General features: G+C 38.6%; 1 protein-coding gene across 1 annotated transcript in view; it reads left to right on the forward strand.

The window, feature by feature from the left end:
• LOC124590899 (ubiquitin-like-conjugating enzyme ATG3) overlaps positions 1–20,473 on the forward strand; it is an 84,161-nt gene that overhangs the window by 8,961 nt on the left and 54,727 nt on the right. Inside the window, 1 exon segment of the mRNA XM_047131683.1 lies at positions 8,291–8,479. Within this exon segment, the coding sequence (XP_046987639.1) occupies positions 8,291–8,479 (189 nt within the window).

Here is a 20,473-nt window from a genome sequence, read left to right on the forward strand (position 1 = left end):
CTCCTTATTTGTCATCCTGAGTGGTCCAATCTCTCTGACACGCACTTGAGTGACGATTTCCCCTGCATCATGTGTTTGCTGATGCCTATCCCATCTGTGCCTTCAACCAGCTAGCAGCTTTCCATAGCTGACTGGCAGCTGTACTCCTTAATGGCCACTTACAGTGAACACCAGTTCCTCTGCATTGATGACCAGGTAGAATACCTTCAAACTCTATCTTTACTGCCGTGGGATGTTCCATACCTCGCACTTCTTCTTCACCGTGACATGCCCCTGTTCCCTGGTGGACTGAGGCATGCTCCGCACATGCAGACGAGCTCTCTATGATTTTAAATGCCATCCCACAATGGCACACTGTATCCGTTATAAACAGCTATGTGTGAAGTGTCGCTGCATTTATAGGGATAGTAAAAAAAAAAAAGTTTGGCTTTCTTTTCAAAACTCTTTTATTTCTTCTACTCCCTCTTCTGTTGTTTGAGGTAATCTCTGTCAGCTTTCAGGAAACACTGTTCATTCCCTGGTTTGTAGTCTGAACATAGCGGACAATGTCATTGTAGACCCTCTTGTTATCTCCAACACCTTGGGCCGATATTTTGCAGACATTTTGAGTTCCAGTCGCTACCATCCTTCCTTCCTCCCTCCGAAACAGGTGGCACAGGCAAGGACGATATTTTTCTCTTCCCTGAATTGTGAGTGTTGCTATACACCTTTTAGTGTGAGAGAGCTTCAACATGCAACGTTTTCTCCTCCGTACATATAGTCGCATTTGCACAAATGGCACATTTCCCACTTGCTGGTCTGAGCCCATTGTCATTCCCATTCCTAAGCATGGTAAGGGCAAACACCTTCCTTCCAGCTACCACCCAATTTCCCTCACCAGTAGCATCTGCAAGGTGATGGAATGCGTGGTTAATGGTTGCTGATGGGGCAGCTCAAGTTTCGGAATCTCCTCACTAATGCCCAATGTGGATTTCGTAGGCATCGCTCTGCAGTTGATCATCTCATCACCTTGTCAACTCATATTATGAACAATTGTTTGCAGAAGTGTCAAACTGTGGCTGTGTTTTTTGATTCGGAGTAGGCATATGACACCTGCTGGAGGATGGGTATCATCCTTATTATATATGAGTGGCGTTTCTGGGATTGCCTGCCTGTTTTTATCTGGAAATTTTTAAAAGACCCTGTTTTTTAAGAGATTGTGGGCTCTGTGGGCTCAGCTCTCTAGGACACTTTTATTCAAGAGAACTGGGTGCCTCATGGTTCTGTGCTTGGTGTCATCTTGTTTGCCATAGTCGTTAAACCTATTATGGATTGTCTTCTGCCAAGTATCTCAGGCTCTTTTTTTCGTTGATGACTTTACGATCTGTTGCATCTCTCAATGGACCTGTCTACTTGAGCTGAATCTTCAGCGATATCTTCATAATCTTTACTTGTTGAGCATCGGCAAACGCTTCTGCTTTTTTGCTGATAAGATTATATGTATGAACTTGTGGTGGCACCAGAAGTTTCTTCCCCCATCCCTCCATGTTGGCACATTCCTTTGTCCATTCATTGACACAACGAAATTCTTGGGACTCACGTTTGATAGGAAACTCTGTTGGTCTTCCCACATCTCTTACCTGGCAGCTCACACTTTCTCCCTCAGTTTTCTACATGTTTTATATGGTACCTTGTGGGGACTAGATAGGGTTGTCCTCCTCCATTTATACTAATCGCATGTCTGTTTGAAACTGGATTATGAGTGTGTCGTATATTCACCTCCTTGTCCATTTATGTTATGTCGGGTTAACACCATCCACCATTGTGGGATACATTTAGCCACTGGTGCTTTCTATACTAGTCCCATTGAAAGCCTTTATGCTGAGGCTGCTGTTTTAGCTATAGGCATGATGTTCTTTATTACATGAGCCGTCGCTCATCTGTGCCCATTCACCCATCCTATGCTTTCTTTTTTGGTGATCCCTTGACCGCCAGTATGGGCTGTCCCCGTCTTTTCTGTTGCCTCCTGGAGTTCACTTTTGTTAGCTGCTTCGGCATCTTTGCCAGGTTCCCCATGGGTGCGAGCCTTCACCGCCCTGGCTTTGTGCTGAGGTACGTGTTCATTTCTGACTCCATTTGTTTCCTAAGGACATTACTCCTGGGCTGCTGTATTGCAGTGAGTTTCTCGCACTTCTCATGTGGCTTGGGGCAGTGGCTTCGTCTACATTGGTGGTTCCAAGATCGACCATGGTGTTGGGTGCGCCTTTGTACTTGTTGGTGATCCTTTCCAATATTGGCTTCTTGACCAGTGCTCTATTTTTACCGTGGAACTATATGCCCTTTATCAGGCCACCCAGTACATCCGGTGACAGCTCTTCCAAATTGTACCATCAGATTCTGTCAGTGCTCTTCAGAGCCTAGGCATGCTGCATTCAGAAATCCTTTAGTACAACGGATACAAGAATGCTTTAACTGTCTTACTAAGAGGGGAGCCAATGTGGTGATCCTGTGGGTTCCAGGTCACATAGGCGTGTCAGGGAATGAGGCTGTTGCAAAGGCTGCAGCTCTCCTCCCTTGGCCTGTTAGTCGTTCTGTTCCCTTGGATGATCTTTGTGTCACTATCTGTTGGCATGTAGTATCACTTTGGAGTGCACAATGGTCTTCTCTCCGGGGAACAAACTCCAGGACATTAAGCCTCTCCCGATAGCGTAGTCAACTTCCTATAGGCTCTTATGTCGTGAGGCAGTCATTCTAACCTGGTTGCAAATAGGATACTATCGATTTAGTCACTGCCATTTATTAAGTGCCTACCCTGCTCCACTTGGTGTCTACTGCTCTCAACCCTTGATGGTGTGCCACTTTCTGATCTGGTGCCCAGTTTTTAACTGTTCGCGTTTATGTCTCTGTTTGCTGTCCAACTTGTCAGATGTTTTAGTGGATGGCCTGCGTTCTGTCGATCATTTCTTATTTTTTATTCACTGCAGTAGCATTGTTAAACAAATTTGACCCCCCCCCCCCTCCCCCCCTCCCTTAGGTTTTTATTTAGTACTTGTTTTTATTATTTTATGATATGGGCATATACAACCTTTGCAGTTTTGCACACTAAAGCGCCAACCAACCAACAACATAGTGAAAATATTGGCGAAATTTTCATCCTCTCTCTAGAAACTCCTGTCTTTCCAGATGTTCTCAAAATAGGTAAAGTTTCACTGCTGTCAAAGAAAGGTTCTTCTGATAAAATATTAAACTACCAACTTGTGTCACAGTTAAGTTCCTTCCCAAAAATTCTAGAAAAACTCTTGTATGACTGGCTTCTAAGTTTCATAAATAAATATTCTCCTCTTACCATACAACAGCATGATTTCAGAAAGTCTAAATCTACACAGGCAGTGATTTTTGAGTTCTTAGTCTGTGCTTTAAAATCCCTTGATAAAAAAAAAAAAAGAATTGCGGGCAGAAGGTCTCACTTCAGAATGAATTCAGTATTAAGAATAAAACAAGAAACAATTCCTTACTTTCTAGCAAATTACCAATAAAATATGGTATACCACTGGGCTCAGTCATAGGTCCGCTACTCATCTTGATTTATGTGGGTGACTTTATTGGATATATGAGTCCCCAAAAAACCATTCTGTTTGCCAATGGCACTAGCATACTGCTTGCTGGATCCAGCCCAGAAACCTTACAGTCAACACCAAAAAGTTGTGTGAAAAGACTTCAAGTGGTTCACCAAAAATGAACTCTCTGTAAACAGTGAAAAAACTGTGAGTCAACTTCACTTATTACCTCCTTGGAATTAAATATCTATTCGAACATAATTAAAAAATAATCTCTAGAAGATGACATAAAACTTTTGTGTCGGTGATTTCAGCAATACATACATATAAATGAATAGTTTGTTTAGGAAACTCTCATCCATGTGCTGTGGTCTAATAATATTGAAGTTAACAAAAAGCAGAGCAACAGTACTGCAGGCATACTATGTGCTGTTTCACTTACTGCTTTGATATGGGATCATTTTCTGGGGACACTCAACTCACAGTGTAAAGGTTTTCAGAATGCAGAAAAGAACTCTGAGAGTAGCTTGTGGCTTTAAAGAGGCAGATTACTGTTAATTCCATTTTAGTGAACTTCGTGTTGTGTGTGTTCTAAGCCTGTTCTTGTATGAAATGATCTTGTTTGCTTGAGACTACTTCTTGAAAAAATGCAAATTACTACAGAACAAAAATGTACACAACTATTGTGCCAGAGTGGAAATCAAATATACAACAGAAGAATCACAGAACAACAGCCTATCACAGAGCATAATTGACATCATTGGTGTTATACTACACAGTAAGATACCAGAGGAAATAAAAATTGCTTTTTGTCCAATATTTAAAATTAAAGGCATTTGTAATAAAAACACATGTTTCTATTCTGTAAAAGAATTTCTGAATATGTGCTATAACAAAAACAGTTACTTAAAAATTAAATTGTAAGAACAGGTACCTAATTTTGCTAATACTACTTATTATTTTCTTTGTCCTGTTGAATATCAGTTGTGCAATTTGTAGTCTATGATAAAACTGGACCAATTAAAAAATCAGTCAATCAGGGAATACACATTGACTCACTGGTTAGTTGCAAAGGTAACTCAAGGGTGGTGCTACCAATTCAGCAGTGGATTTTTGCACTATGGCAGGGATCATCATAAGCACAAGTCTTGAAAGAATTGTGACGGATGCCTGGACAACAGGGAACTGACAGGCACTGATAATGGCTAGGGACTAGCCAAAATCTAGATTTTCCAAAGAAAACCTGCAAAAAAGTATATTGATCTGGCGAATTTTGTCCTCTCTCTAACAGAGTATGCCTTGCCTCCCTAATAAGTTTAATAGATCTGTTTTGATGAATCATTTTCTCCGCTATCTTTTCAACTACTGTTAGGAACAATTCATTGAAATATGTGGTTTTTTCTAAAGTTACTGTTTTTTCGTGGTATGTAATATACTCCAGAAATAATTACCATAATTATCAGTATTAGTAGATCAGATATAGTCATAGTTTGTTGTTAGTATACTTTGCAGAAGTAGTATGCAGTGTTTGCTTCTGTCTTTTACAGTATAACTTGACTTGTTCCCTGAAGGCTCCCCATGATGGAATTTATAGAACACAATGTTTGAGTGAATGAAAAGATAGACTAGATTCCCTTCTGATCCTTGTCTAATCTACACAGGTGCTTCATCTCTAATACCTTATTGTTGATGAAGTGGTAAATCATAATCTTCCTGAATTACTTTCGTTACTGTATTCAGAATGTCAGTAAATAGATTGATGATGATGATGATGATTATTATTCTCTCGTTTTTGCTTTTGCTTGTCCCTTTCCTTTTGTGTGTGCGTGCGTGTGTTTTTTTCCCTCCCTCACTCACACTACACTACTCTGCTCCGTATTTTTATTTCAGCACCTCTCTTTCTCTTTATCTTTTTCATTTCTATTTACATTTACCGACCTGCTTCTCTTTTGAGCTTCTTCCCCTCACACCTTGCCCCCCCTTTTTTTTCTTCTCTTTTGCATCCCTCCCCTCGCACCTTGCCAGTCTTTTTCATTAAGTTATTTTTCATTTGCATTTGTGTCTTGCATTTCATCCATGTTTTGTGTTGTCACCTTTTCTCTGTATTTCCTTCTAGTTTAGCTCTTGCCTTCAATGTATCTATACCCTACAACTCAAAAATGAATCTTCTGAAATTTGAACCTACATTTGTTACTATCCAGTAATTTTCTGTGAGCTGTCTCTCTACTGATCCCTAGTTTGGTAGTGCCCTTGCACGTTTGAAAGTATTGTTGTATTCATTTCAATATACCTCACACAGTTGACATCCTTGCTTATATTCCACCTACTGTGTAGGGACAAGCAGTTTGCAGTTAACACCCAGGGTTTCAGAATTTTAATAAAACTTCAGTGAATACATAAAAATATGTGGAAGCTGTGCATCAAACAGTAACAGTTATGTTATTTACCATCAATTTTAAAAACATTTGAATAATAATACATCTAATATTAAAAAGATAAAACACTTAGTAATGTTCTTCAAAATGATAAAACATTAGGAAGTGTTTATTATCATGTTTTTCCAAGCACTGATGGAGGATTTAGTAAATGATGTATCTGTTTAACAGCTAAGAAACAGGAATAACTGAACCAATAGTAACGTAAATTAAATAAAATATATTGAGCAGCTAGCTTTTGGGATTGCAAAAGAGTGCTTATGCAGTCAGTATGAATAAATGGCTATGATACAGGAAAAAGAATTCATAAGATGTTCAGATACTGAGTGGAGAACAAAGCTACTACAAAGGAGAGACAGCTGTCGTGATTAGTATTTGGAAGAGGTCTTTATCTACACTTTTAGCTTTTGTTAATGTTATTCTTTAAATATTAATTTTTTTCCTTTTTTGTCATTATTAACTTTTTCTTTTTTAATTTTACTAATTCAAGATTCTGTGCTTGCTTTGAATGCCATTTCAATTATACCTGTTTCAGCAGTTTAAGTAGAACCTTCTTTTCCATCTTGTGTTTCCTTAAAACTGTTATTGAGTTCATTTTGGTAGATTATATTATTTTTATATTGATGTTAGTAAAAAATGGCTTCATACAGTAGACATCTTAAATTAAGAATGAAAACCGTGTCTTTGTGAATATTGTATTGCATTTCCTTTAATTTACAAATTGACTTACATAGACTTGACAAGGGGCCACAATGCATCCACACATCAAAAAAAGTTTTCCATCTCCCCAGTTCCCAGAATTCTTGAAGATAGCCATTGACTGTGGATATTATATCACAGAAACAGTCCCTTTGACTGTCCAGAGATGTCACTAAACCCACCCAAAGATGTAAACAACCATGCATGAGCAGCGCCTATTAGACAGAGGGGGTCTGACAGCTGATCAGTTCCGGTAGTTCCACCAGGAAGGAGGTACATGACTCATGTTGTCTGTAGTTCAACCATGCCTAGATGGCCAATACCACTGTTTGATCATGTCCACATTGTTACTTTGTGCCAGAAAGGGCTCTCAACAAGGAAAGTGTCCAGGCATCTCGGAGTGAACCAAAGAGATGTTGTTCAGACATGGAGGAGATACAGAGACAGGAACTGTCGATGACATGCCTCGCCCAAGCCACCCAAGGGCTACTACTGCAGTGGATGACTGCTACCTGTGGATTATGGCTCAGAGGAACCCTGACAGCAATGCCACCATGTTGAATAATGCTTTTCTTGCAGCCACAGGACATCATGCTACAACTCAAACTGTGCACAATAGGCTGCATGATGGGCAACTTTACTCCCGACATCCATGTCGAGGTCCATCTTTGCAACCACGACACCATGCAGTGTGGTACAGATGGGCCCAACAACATGTCGAATGGACTGCTCAGGATTGGCATCACATTCTCTTCACTGATGAGTGTCACATATGCCTTCATCCAGACAATTGTCGGAGATGTGTTTGGAGGCAACCTGATCAGGCTAAATGCCATAGACGCACTATCTGGTGAGTGGAGCAAGGTGGAGGTTCCCTGCTGTTTTGGGGTGGCATTATGCAGGGCCATCGTATGCCACTGGTGGTCATGGAAGGCGCCGTAATGGCTCTAAGATGTGTGAATGCCAGCCTCCGACCGATATTGTAACCACATCGGAGGCATATTGGCAAGGCATTCATTTTCATGGACAACAATTCGCACCCCCATCGTGCACATCTTATGAATGACTTCCATCAAGATAATGACATCACTCAACTACAGTGGCCAGCATGTTCTCCAGACATAACCCTGTCGAACGTGCCTGGGATAGATTGAAAAGGGCTGTTTATGGATGACGTGACCCACCAGCCACTCTGAGGGATCTGCACCGAATCGCCATTGAGCAGTGGAACAATCTGGACCAACAGTGCCTTGATGAACTTGTAGATAGTATGCCGCGACAAATACAGGCATGCATCAATGCAAGAGGATGTGCTACTGGGTGTCAGGGGTACCAGTGTGTACAGCAATCTGGACCACCAACTCCGAAGGTCTTGCTGTACAACATGCATTGTGTGGTTTTAATGAGCAATGAAAAGGGCGGAAAGAATGTTTGTGTTGTTCTCTATTCCAACTTTTTTTGATGTGTGTGTTTTCATTCTCCAATTTGACTTGTTGTAACACAGAAAGTAAATAAAAAAGAACAAATCTGAAGCTTTTATTTTCATCTGTTTTAACACTTTGTGACTTTATATCCAGGAAGTACTCTCCTTATATGTTTATCTATTATTTCGCTCTACAGGAATCTAAATTCCGCGAGACGGGAGTGCTGACGCCTGAGGAATTTGTAGCAGCTGGTGATCACCTGGTCCATCACTGCCCAACATGGCAGTGGGCAGTTGGTGATGAGAGCCGTATAAAGTCATATCTTCCCCATGACAAGCAGTTCCTACTAACACGACATGTCCCATGTTCTCGGAGATGCAAACAGGTTTGCCAGTTCTTGTATGCAGACACTAGTTTTGCATGTATGGGAAAATTTTGAATACTAATCAAACTAAAAATATATGTCAACAAATAAGATCGAGGAATATTAGAAAAATTTTAATGGTCTTCAGGTCAGAAACAATGCATAAGATCCAAAACCACCTCATGCTGGATGTGACATGAATTACGAGACATTTAAATCTAACTTCTACGTCAAGTTAGAATAACATAGGAAGAATATATTGGAAATACTGATTTGTAGTATTTGTATATGCCCAGATATGTGGAGGCCTGCCTCAACAGGTACTCTCTTTCGTAAATTCTTTGTAATTCAACGTAGATAATTTTTGTCTCATTAAATGTGTTGCTGCACTTGGTGACTACCACCCTGTTTTGATAAATGTTTCATCATCTACATCTACATCTACATGATTACTCTGCAATTCACATTTAAGTGCTTGGCAGACGGTTCATCGAACCACAATAATACTATCTCTCTACCATTCCACTCCCGAACAGCACGCGGGAAAAACGAACGCCTAAACCTTTCTGTTCGAGCTCTGATTTCTCTCATTTTATTTTGATGATCATTCCTACTTATGTAGGTTGGGCTCAACAAAATATTTTCGCATTCGGAAGAGAAATTTGGTGACTGAAATTTCGTAAATAGATCTCGCTGTGACGAAAAACGTCTTTGCTTTAATGACTTCCATCCCAACTCGCGTATCATATCTGCCACACTCTCTCCCCTATTACATGATAATACAAAACGAGCTGCCCGTTTTTGCACCCTTTCGATGTCCTCCGTCAATCCCACCTGGTAAGGATCCCACACCATGCAGCAATATTCTAACAGAGGAAGAACGAGTGTAGTGTAAGCTGTCTCTTTAGTGGACTTGTTGCATCTTCTAAGTGTCCCGTGTTTCGATTTGTGACTGGATGAAGAAAATACGTCAGCTCGGTTCCTCAACAACCTTGCTGAAATAATTTATAATGGAAGGACCAAGAAGTTCTTATAATTATCTTAGAATGTCACCACAACTATTCACGTTTCTTCTAAATAAAGTTAATTAAGTGATAAATGAAAATACAGTAATTCATGAAGCACTGTCACCAGAACATGAAATTTACATATCATGTTGCGTGCATTACAATTGAGAATATTCGGCATGCTAGAAAATGCAGTTTTAGTTGTTGACACTTTTTCACTAACACCAATAATCATTAACATAACAGTAATAATTATTAACATTAACACCAATAATTATTCAAAGCAGGCCGCATTAAGAAGACAATGGTTTGCTAACTACTGTCTTGAAGATAGATCTGTAGTGGCAATAATTCACAATTCAAACATATGTGAATTTGGAGCACTGCTGTGATGTTTTGAACTGATGATATTTAATAAAGAATGCAGCTTATTGATTCGTGTGGCCTTCCCTCCTGTCAAAAATATTCCTTAAAAAAAAAAAAAGAATCAGCCAACTCGAACAATGGGACTTTAGTCTTTCAGTCGAAAGCATTTCCATAGCCAGAATTGTACTTGCTCGTATTTTTCCTAATTCAGTTGTGTACGTGCTCCTAATTGAATAAATTTTGCCCTGCAGCTCAGATATTGTCAAACCATCTATGTTCTGATCGCACATGACGACAGTCTTAAGAGCAGCAAAATGTTGCTTATTTTTGTAATCAGCATCACTGAAAGCCCACAAACACCTATGCAAAGCATAGATATGCAAAAAGCGGACATTATTCTCCGTTCCCCACTTCATATTTCAGTTTTTCCACACTCTGCGAACACACGTAACCTCAAAACTCATGCAGCTAGTGTCGCCAAAGTTGGAACGTGCTGAAAGTGTTTAGTTTGACCAACTAGTTGTGCAAATGCACGGCGCGTGTGCGCAGTGGCCGGTTGCACAGTTGCCTGCAACCTAGTGTCGTCGTGTAAATCTGGCTTTACTTGCGAAGTAAATTTCCTTTTACGCAAGATGAACTATGTACGAGAATGTACGATGAATTTCTTAAATCGCAGAGCGTTTGACTCTCATTTAAATATCAACTCTTCGAGGACGAGCCATTTAGAAGAATTTTGAGCCCAAAAGATCAGACATTTATGTCGTTATTAAACATTTTACTGGCCCATGTGTGTGATGTATTTTAAAGTGTAACACACCGCAAAAAAGATCAACATTACACTTGAAAGCTTAGTTTATCTTACAGCTTATTAATCTATAGCTAGTGGGAGTGAGCGGAGTAATTACGATGGTAAATAATCACTCACACTCCTGTCGCTTACTGTGAATACTTTCATTCTCACAGCATATGCACAATGCGTGTAGCATAGAGCGCATAGCCGCATACTACAAAGAAATGATCTGGCAAAGATAAAGTTGTTCTCGCTGCGGTATTATTGGGGGGTGAGCCAGTGGTTCTACGTCCCCACAAATCTTGGAAACCAATATTATATGTCAACTGTAGCAACACAATGTATATTAATTTAGACCATTAACTTTTCTTGTTTGTGTGGTCATGCTACTTAACAGTGATGTCGCTATTGGCTGACTGCATCACGTGTCGTATACTCTGAATACCTGCTGCCATCGGCTGGTGAGATCACATGAGATGAGCTGTGACTGGCTTACAAAAGCCCATCGCAATCTCGATTTCAATGCTTCAGAATGTAACATGCTGTGTTTCGTGGAATTCACATTTATACTTTCGTAATACGAAAATATGCAGTGTATATGTTGCTACACATCAAAGATCCTTTCAAAACGAGTCCCCCCCCCCCCCCAAGTTTCGTTTTCTAAAGTGCCGAGAAATTCTACACTGGTGTATAAAACCATAGCCATTCAAAGTGCTGGTAACTTTTACGTTTCCGAGGGAAAGTATACTGTCATTTAACATGGAAAAAGTGTTTTTTCACCCGGGAGAAAATGTATTTTTAACCGGTAAATCTGGGAGATATACGGGAATCTTTTTTCCTTGTCCACGTATACACCCTGTATGGTTTTATTTACCTGAATTGATTTTGACCCATCAGTTATGGTCTAGATAACAACTGCAGACCGCTGCAAAATAGACCTTACTTAACCCTTTGTTGGGTGCAGTGTTTTTCACTTTTGTTGGGTGCAGTGTTTTTCACAGTGTGATGGGGTCTGTGTTATGATTTTTATCACATTGCTTATTCACATTATAATAATAATAATTATTATTATTATTATTATTATTGTTTCCTTCACTTTCTCAGACGTTAAGTCCGGTTAAAAATGGAGTGACGCGGACCTTGATCAAGCGTCACTTCCTTTTAACTGTACGGTATGTGTTATATTGCATTTAGGAACTTTCGGGTAATTGAACATGTATGAATAATTACGGATTTCTGTAGTTGTATATATATGTTTGGATGTAGCTGTATTGCATTGATGTACTGGTGGATATTGTGTGGTATGACTCCTGTAGTTGATAGTATAATTGGTATGATGTCAACTTTATCCTGATGTCACATGTCTTTGACTTCCTCAGCCAGTTGGATGTATTTTTCAATTTTTTCTCCTGTTTTCTTTTTTATATTTGTTGTATTGGGTATGGATATTTCGATTAGTTGTGTTAATTTCTTCTTTTTATTGGTGAGTATGATGTCAGGTTTGTTATTTGGCGTTGTTTTATCTGTTATAATGGTTCTGTTCCAGTATAATTTGTATTCATCATTCTCCGGTACATTTTGTGGTGTATACTTGTATGTAGGAACGTGTTGTTTTAAAAGTTTATGTTGTAAGGCAAGCTGTTGATGTATTATTTTTGCAACATTGTCATGTCTTCTGGGGTATTCTGTATTTGCTAGTATTCTACATCCGCTTGTGATGTGATCTACTGTTTCTATTTGTTGTTTACAAAGTCTGCATTTATCCGTTGTGGTATTGGGATCTTTAACAATATGCTTGCTGTAATACCTGGTGTTTATTGTTTGATCCTGTATTGCAATCATGAATCCTTCTGTCTCACTGTATATATTGCCTTTTCTTAGCCATGTGTTGGATGCGTCTTGATCGATGTGTGGCTGTGTTAGATGATACGGGTGCTTGCCATGAAGTGTTTTCTTTTTCCAATTTACTTTCTTCGTATCTGTTGATGTTATGTGATCTAAAGGGTTGTAGAAGTGGTTATGAAATCGCAGTGGTGTAGCCAATGTATTTATATGAGTGATTGCCTTGTGTATTTTGCTAGTTTCTGCTCGTTCTAGAAAGAATTTTCTTAAATTGTCTACCTGTCCATAATGTAGGTTTTTTATGTCGATAAATCCCCTTCCTCCTTCCTTTCTGCTTAATGTGAATCTTTCTGTTACTGAATGTATGTGATGTATTCTATATTTGTGGCATTGTGATCGTGTGAGTGTATTGAGTGCTTCTAGGTCTGTGTTACTCCATTTCACTACTCCAAATGAGTAGGTCAATAGTGGTATGGCATAAGTATTTATAGCTTTTGTCTTGTTTCTTGCTGTCAATTCTGTTTTCAGTATTTTTGTTAGTCTTTGTCTATATTTTTCTTTTAGTTCTTCTTTAATATTTGTATTATCTATTCCTATTTTTTGCATGTATCCTAGATATTTATAGGCATCTGTTTTTTCCATCGCTTCTATGCAGTCGCTGTGGTTATCCAATATGTAATCTTCTTGTTTAGTGTGTTTTCCCTTGACTATGCTATTTTTCTTACATTTGTCTGTTCCAAAAGCCATACTTATATCATTGCTGAATCCTTCTGTTATCTTTAGTAATTGGTTGAGTTGTTGATTTGTTGCTGCCAGTAGTTTTAGATCATCCATGTATAGCAAATGTGTGATTTTGTGTGAGTATGTTCCAGTAATATTGTATCCATAATTTGTATTATTTAGCATGTTGGATAGTGGGTTCAGAGCAAGGCAGAACCAGAAAGGACTTAATGAGTCTCCTTGGTATATTCCACGCTTAATCTGTATTGGCTGTGATGTGATATTATTTGAATTTGTTTGGATATTAAGTGTGGTTTTCCAATTTTTCATTACTATGTTTAGGAACTGTATCAATTTAGGATCTACTTTGTATATTTCCAATATTTGTAGTAACCATGAGTGGGGTACACTATCAAAAGCTTTTTGGTAATCAATGTATGCGTAGTGTAGCAACCTTTGTTTAGTTTTAGCTTGATATGTCACCTCTGCATCTATTATCAGTTGCTCTTTACATCCTCGTGCTCCTTTGCAACAGCCTTTTTGTTCTTCATTTATAATTTTGTTCTGTGTTGTATGTGTCATTAATTTCTGTTTAATGACTGAAGTTAATATTTTGTATATTGTTGGTAGGCATGTTATGGGGCGATATTTAGCTGGGTTCGCTGTGTCTGCTTGATCTTTAGGTTTCAGATATGTTATTCCGTGTGTAAGTGTATCAGGGAATGTGTATGGGTCTGCAATGTAACTGTTAAATAATTTAGTTAGATGTGAATGTGTTGAGGTGAACTTCTTTAACCAGAAATTTGCTATTTTATCATTTCCAGGGGCTTTCCAATTGTGAGTAGAATTAATTGCTTGGGTGACTTCATGTTGCAATATTATCACTTCAGGCATTTGTGGTATCATCTTGTATGTGTCTGTTTCTGCTTGTATCCACCGTGCATGCCTGTTATGTTGTACCGGGTTTGACCATATGTTGCTCCAGAAGTGTTCCATGTCTGTTATGTTTGGTGGATTGTTTATTTTAATGTGTGTGTTATATATTGTCTGGTAAAATTTCTTTTGGTTTGTGTTGAATGTTTGGTTTTGTTTCCTTCTATTTTCACTTTTTTTGTATCTTCTGAGTCGTTTGGCTAATGCTTGTAATTTCTGCTTCTTTTCGTCTAATTGCTCTGTCGCTTCTTGTTGTGAGATTTTACCTAACCTTTTTCGTTTTTTTTCCGAGATTTCATTTCTTATAAATTGTGTTAGCTGTCCGATGTCTTTTCTCAGTTTTTCTATTTTGATCTGTAGCCTGTGTTGCCATGCTGGTTTTGTGGGTTTCTTCTGTGTGTTGGTTGGTGCTGATCTCTGCCTAGTGTGTATATTTAGTGTAGTGAGTGCTCCTATATAAACCAGCAGTTGTAACTCTTCCATAGTTGTGTTTTGATTTATTTTGTTGTGTATGATTGTGTTGATAGTTTTTATTGTTGTTTCGACTTGTGGGTTATTTGGTGGTCTATGCAAGAATGGTCTAATGTCTGTATTTGTGTCTTTGTATTCTATATATGTTAGCTGAAATTTTTCTTCTATATCTAACATCTGTGTCACTTCGTGTTCTATTTGTGCTTGTTCTGGTGGCTGTCTTAAGATTTCGTTTTCCTCTGATTGTTTAATTGGTGCGTGTTGTTCTTTGTTTGTTTGCTCTGGGATGTTTGAGTCCATTACTGTATTTTCCTCTTCTTCTGATTGCATATTATTTTGTTCCAGTATTTGTTGTACTTGTTGTTTGATGTTTTCTAATTCTGACTGGGGTATCCTGTTATTTTTTATTATTACACGGATCTGATCAGCTAGTCGTTGTTCTGTTAAAAATTTTAATTCTGGGTATCTGGTAATAAATGTTGTGTATACTTGTGATCTGTATCCAGTTGTGTTGGTTCCTAGGTTTGTTGCTTGGTAATAACAGAACATGAGGTGTCGATTAACTTCATCTGACCATCTCATCCTCTGTCTTTGTTTTCCTTCTAGGGTGGTTGCAGGAAGCATATCCTGCAAAACACCTCTATTTGGATTTAAATCATTTTCCAGTTGGCTAGCAGTGTCGTTACCATTGTGGGCGGGCATAGGGTTCAAGCGTCGTCCCCGACCATGACGGCGCTTGTCCAAGGCTTCTTTAGTTCTGTCCTGAACCAACTAATCACACTAAAAGGGGGGTTAGCCCTATTAGTGGTTTGTTCTTTTATTATTTATTTGTTTATTGTTTATTATTGTTATTATTATTATTATTATTATTATTATTATATTTCATTAATGAAACACATTATAAGTGGAAAATATCTTTAAAGAAAGACAAAGATGACATAACAGCTCAGCAACAATAGAAATATCAATCCTTCAGTTTTGTTATTATCACTGTCTGACTGTAGCGACAAATTATGACAGCATCACTTTTTCCACTTTTTCACTTGCTTCTTTATTAAATGTAACTAATCGAACTCATTATAAATGACAAATATCTGTATAGAAAGAAAAAGATGACATTAGAGCAAGACAACAATGATAATATTTCTCATTATTTCTCTCATCATCACTTTGGGAGGTAACATATGAGAAATTTTATCACAGTCAAAGCAAAAAGTTGCCATGTACACCAAACAGATTTGGTTTTTGACACATTTTGCAACAATATTTTGTCACTCTGTTATTTTCTGTGAAGGTATTACAATTCTCCTCTTGATTCCAGCTCTTTTTCTCTTTTTCTTTGTTTCTGCATTTGTCTCCTGCTTCTTCTTCATACATTGGCCTATAATGTTGTAGCTTCAGTTGAATATCCCTGTGAATTCCAGAGGTGTCCAGGCTTCTTCAAATCAGGCGAGATAGATTTAATGTATGAGATAGTTGTTTCTAATGTGACGATGTCTTAAAAATTAGCGAGAGTGAGAGAACTGGTGTCAACTTTTGTGGTGGCAGTAGTAATTCCATCAAATGGGCCAGGGCTTCCACGATTTTCCCTGGTGGAGATCTAGCTACAAATTTTGTAAATTTGTGTAAACTGCAAAAATTAAGAGATGGCGCAAGTAATAACAAACTTTTCGAAGAGAGAGGGAAACGTTTTCTACATGGCCTGTCATTGGTGGAATTTTTAATATTCTGTTTGACTGGACAACTAGTAATTATTGGCAATCTCTCTGCAGAGAACTCAGAAGAGCATCACTGCTAAGGTATTCTTGATTGGGACATGAAGCAATACAGTTATCTTTGTTAGGATGCGAAGCAGAATGATACTCTTGATCTGGACTATTTTCGTGCCTGTGGACACTGCCACTTAGTTTCTGACAACCATGTTGTGTATACATATTTCATATTGCAATTTCTACTCACCTCCAGTGTGAGACAGTTAGGTATTATATTTATAATGTGCTGCTCCTCCTGTGGAATATTTTGTGATAAGTGATGGTCTAAGTTACCACACGTTCAGTTCAGTATTTAGAGGCGAACCCCTCGTCACTATTATCATTATACTAACTACAACAAAAAACACATCCACGAGTCACTTGTCAGGGCCCCCCCAACTCTTTGCAGTTCCATTGCACACAGTTTATGAAATATAAAAAAGGGGGGGGGGGATCTGCATATCAGATGGATTCATTTGGGGTTCATTTGATTCAGATCTAAGGCCCTGTTTTTGTTTAGCTGTAGCCCAGTGGTGTCTTGCAATAATACTAAGGCAAGAAGCACATATGGACTGAATCTACATAAATCTCTGCACAATGTACTGTGCTGCTAGAGGGAAACTGATTCTTTGTCATCCTGTGCAGCAGTTTTCCTTCCAGGAAACAAAATAACTTCACAGAGCTTGTCTTTATGTAGTGGAGTTATTTTCCATTTATTGAGTGAGTACTTATTTTTGGTTGGGTTAGTCAGCTTTTATCTAACATATTTCCCAGTAAACAATGGCTGAGAACTGTTTTGTTTGTAAGTGTGATGTTGTCAGTGACCAGTGTAATGTTTGCGGGAAAGGGATTGGATTGGTGAATGTGGCATTTGCTGCTGTCTGTTATTGACAGCATATTATAAAGCTCTACAACCATGTTGTGTAGTCACTTGATCATGAATTAACGAACCTTTCCCAGAAGAATGATGTAATTGCCATACAGGATGACTAATAATCAGTTTTCCCTCTAGCAGAGTAGAACAGTGTGCAGAGGTTTACGTAGAGTCTGTCCATAAATGTTTCTTGCCTTAGTGTTATTAGTAACTTGTATTTCTATTCCATGTAATGTTAACCTACTTTGTGGAAAATAAGCTGCCTCCAGGCACGTCTGCGCACTGCGTCACCAGTGGTTCATAAGGCGCAGTGTGGGAAGGGCAGAATAACTTTGTGAAACACCCTGTAGAAGTTTCTTGTGACGTAGCGGGACAGAGATAAAGTGGAATCACCTGTTCGCTCTTCAGTCTGCAGAACTACAATCTGGTGACCTACCTTCTGTCATGCTTCTACACCCCCTCCCCCTTCTCCCCTCTGTCCCCCCACCTCGTCCCCCCACCTCTGTCCCCCCACATTGTACGTTACATCACACACCTCAAGCACTAATTTTTGCGGCTAACAAATAATGAAAATTTGTGTAGTGTCATGTGTGTTAAGTGATTCAGTTCTGTTTTAAAGCTAGTAATCTGTGTTGCAGAGCATCATAAATGTGGATGTTGCCGCAGGATAGTCAAAGAGGGAGTGGTATGTATAGACTGTGGGTTGGAATTTCAGTTGGATGACTGTAGTGAGAATCTGAATAGGAAGCTCTGTGAGGCTCTGCTAAGGAGCTGTAGGCTCTGCAAATTAGGCGAGAAAATCGCTGAGCAGCAGACAGAGATTTGTGCCCTTTGGGCTGAATTAGAACACGCAAAATTTGAGCAAGCGAAGTTGAGTGGTTGAAAGGGGGAAAAAGATTATGGAAAATGGGTAAATGAGGAACAGCTCTTCAACTTCATCTACATTTGAACTTACGGTATCGCATAAATTGGACTTATTGCCCAAAGTAGGAGGGGAAAAGCCTCATCCAGCTGTAGGTCACAGTAGGGCGCAGCAGCCTTATAGCCAAATATTTTAGTGTAGGCCAGTAACAAAAAAGAGTAGCAAGAAAAGAGTCTTGCTGCTAGGTAGTAGCCATCCAAGGGGTGTAGGTCAGATGGTACATGAAAAATTGGGAACAGGGTACCAGGTCACAAGTATTGTGAAACCAAGTTCTAGTCTTAGCCAAGTGGCAGAGGACATAACGAATTTTGGGAAAGAGGATCAGGTTATTGTAGTAAGTGGAGCAGGGAGCAGCCTAGCTAAGGACAGTAGTTGCAGCAGTAGGAGTGACCTGGATGAAATAGGAGTAGCAACCACAGACACAAATCTGAGTTTTGTGGGGGTCCTGCAGTGCCATGACCAGCCATGGGTTAACACTGCTGTGAGCAGACTGCTGCTGACTGAAATGAAATCTGAGTGCAGCGTACATTCCTACAGCTGGGAAATGGGAATATACTAGAAACAGCATACACATGAATAAGAGAGGGGAATATAGTTTAGCTGAGTTTCTTGCAGAAAATGTGTGGGACGCCACCATCACCCAAAGCAAGATCACTGTGGTTACTGGTGTCAGAGAGGCATATTTTTTAGATTAGAATCAGGATTCAGGCATTCTGTTTTCAAAAAGAAGTAAAAATAAGAGAAAAGTCCCACATAATGCTTAAGAATGCACGGAAAAGTGTGGTTAACTTATTTCATCAGAATATTAGAGGATTGAGTAATAAGGTTAGAAGAGCTTCTTATCTGTTTGGAAACATTAGAGAGCTCTGAAAAGATAAACACCCTGTATCTATCTGAACACCACATAACCACAGGTTTAGATAAGTTACACATAAAAGATTACAGTCTAGCAGCTTGCTCATGTAGAAGTAATGGGTAAAAGGAGGAGTTTTTACGTATATGTGAGACAAAACACAAGTTCAAAAATATTGAGAGAAGTAGATTTTGTAGTGATCAGCACAAAGATGTGTGTGCTTGTGAATAAACACTGAAAAATAGTTTGCTTTTAATTGTAACTGAATGTAGATCTCCATTTGGAAATTTTGGCCTGGTTGTGAGGAATTTGGATTTCTCACTATACTGTCTGCCAGACGGCAGCAAGCAGTTAATAGCCCAAGCTGATTGCAATGTAGATTTTGGAATGGATTCTGATAGCAAAAATGATCTGGAAAACTTATTTGGATTCTACAATTTGATCTTGGTAATTAACTTTCCTACACGAGTGGATAAAGACAGTACGACACTAATTGATTCTGTGTTCTTATGTGAAGGTCAAAGCAAGAATATAACTGTGTACCCAGTGACAAATGCACACTCTGACCATGATGCACGGTTAATTAGGATAAATTGTAGTATGGGTACTCCTCAGTGGAAATCAGTCAGAATAGTTAATGACTCCAGAACAAATGTTTTAAGAATAATTAGCAAGAGATGACCTTGGATGAAATTTATAGTGAACATGCTAACATAAAATTTAATCCATTCCATGACTAATTCATATCATTATTTGAAAATATCTCTCCATGTAAGATATACAGCTATGTAACACAACTGTGGATCATTAGAGGGACTAAAGTATCTTGCAAAAGGTAAATGGAAATGTATCTGTTGGCAAGAACAAGTAGAAATCCTTCAATAGTTGTACACTACAAAAAGTACTCAAAATTACTAAGACAGGTAATCAAAAAACCAAGGAACGTGCACATAATGTCAGAAATTAGTAGTTCTGACAACAGACTTGAGGCTATATTGAATGTAGTGAAACGAGACACAGGACAACCAGCCACAGAACAGAATAAAATCAAAGGTAGAAAATATATTTAATAATCATTTCTTAAATATAGTAGAAATTATAGGAACAAATAGTTAAAGAGAAAAATCACAGCAGTATTTTGAAAAAGTAACTCATAAAGTTCAGTCATATGAATGCATCACCAGTGTCACCTTCTGAATTAATTCTTTTGTTTTTTTAAACCTCTCAAAAATAAAAGCTCACCTGGCTTTGATGGTGTTTCCAGTAGATTACTAGAGATTTGTTCTCATATAATAAGCCTGGTCTTTCCTGTAATATGGAAGTCATCACTAACCCAAAGGATTTTCGCAGAGAAACTAAAATATGCTGTTGTTAAACTCCTCTTTAAGAAAAGTGTTAAGAGAGATATTTCCCTGCTGAAATCATTTTTCAAAATTTTTGAGAAGGTGATGTATCCAATATAGAATTCACCTGCACAACAATAATA

This window comes from Schistocerca americana, chromosome 2, assembly GCF_021461395.2.
Source record: "Schistocerca americana isolate TAMUIC-IGC-003095 chromosome 2, iqSchAmer2.1, whole genome shotgun sequence".
In the NCBI taxonomy this organism is placed as follows: domain Eukaryota; kingdom Metazoa; phylum Arthropoda; class Insecta; order Orthoptera; family Acrididae; genus Schistocerca; species Schistocerca americana.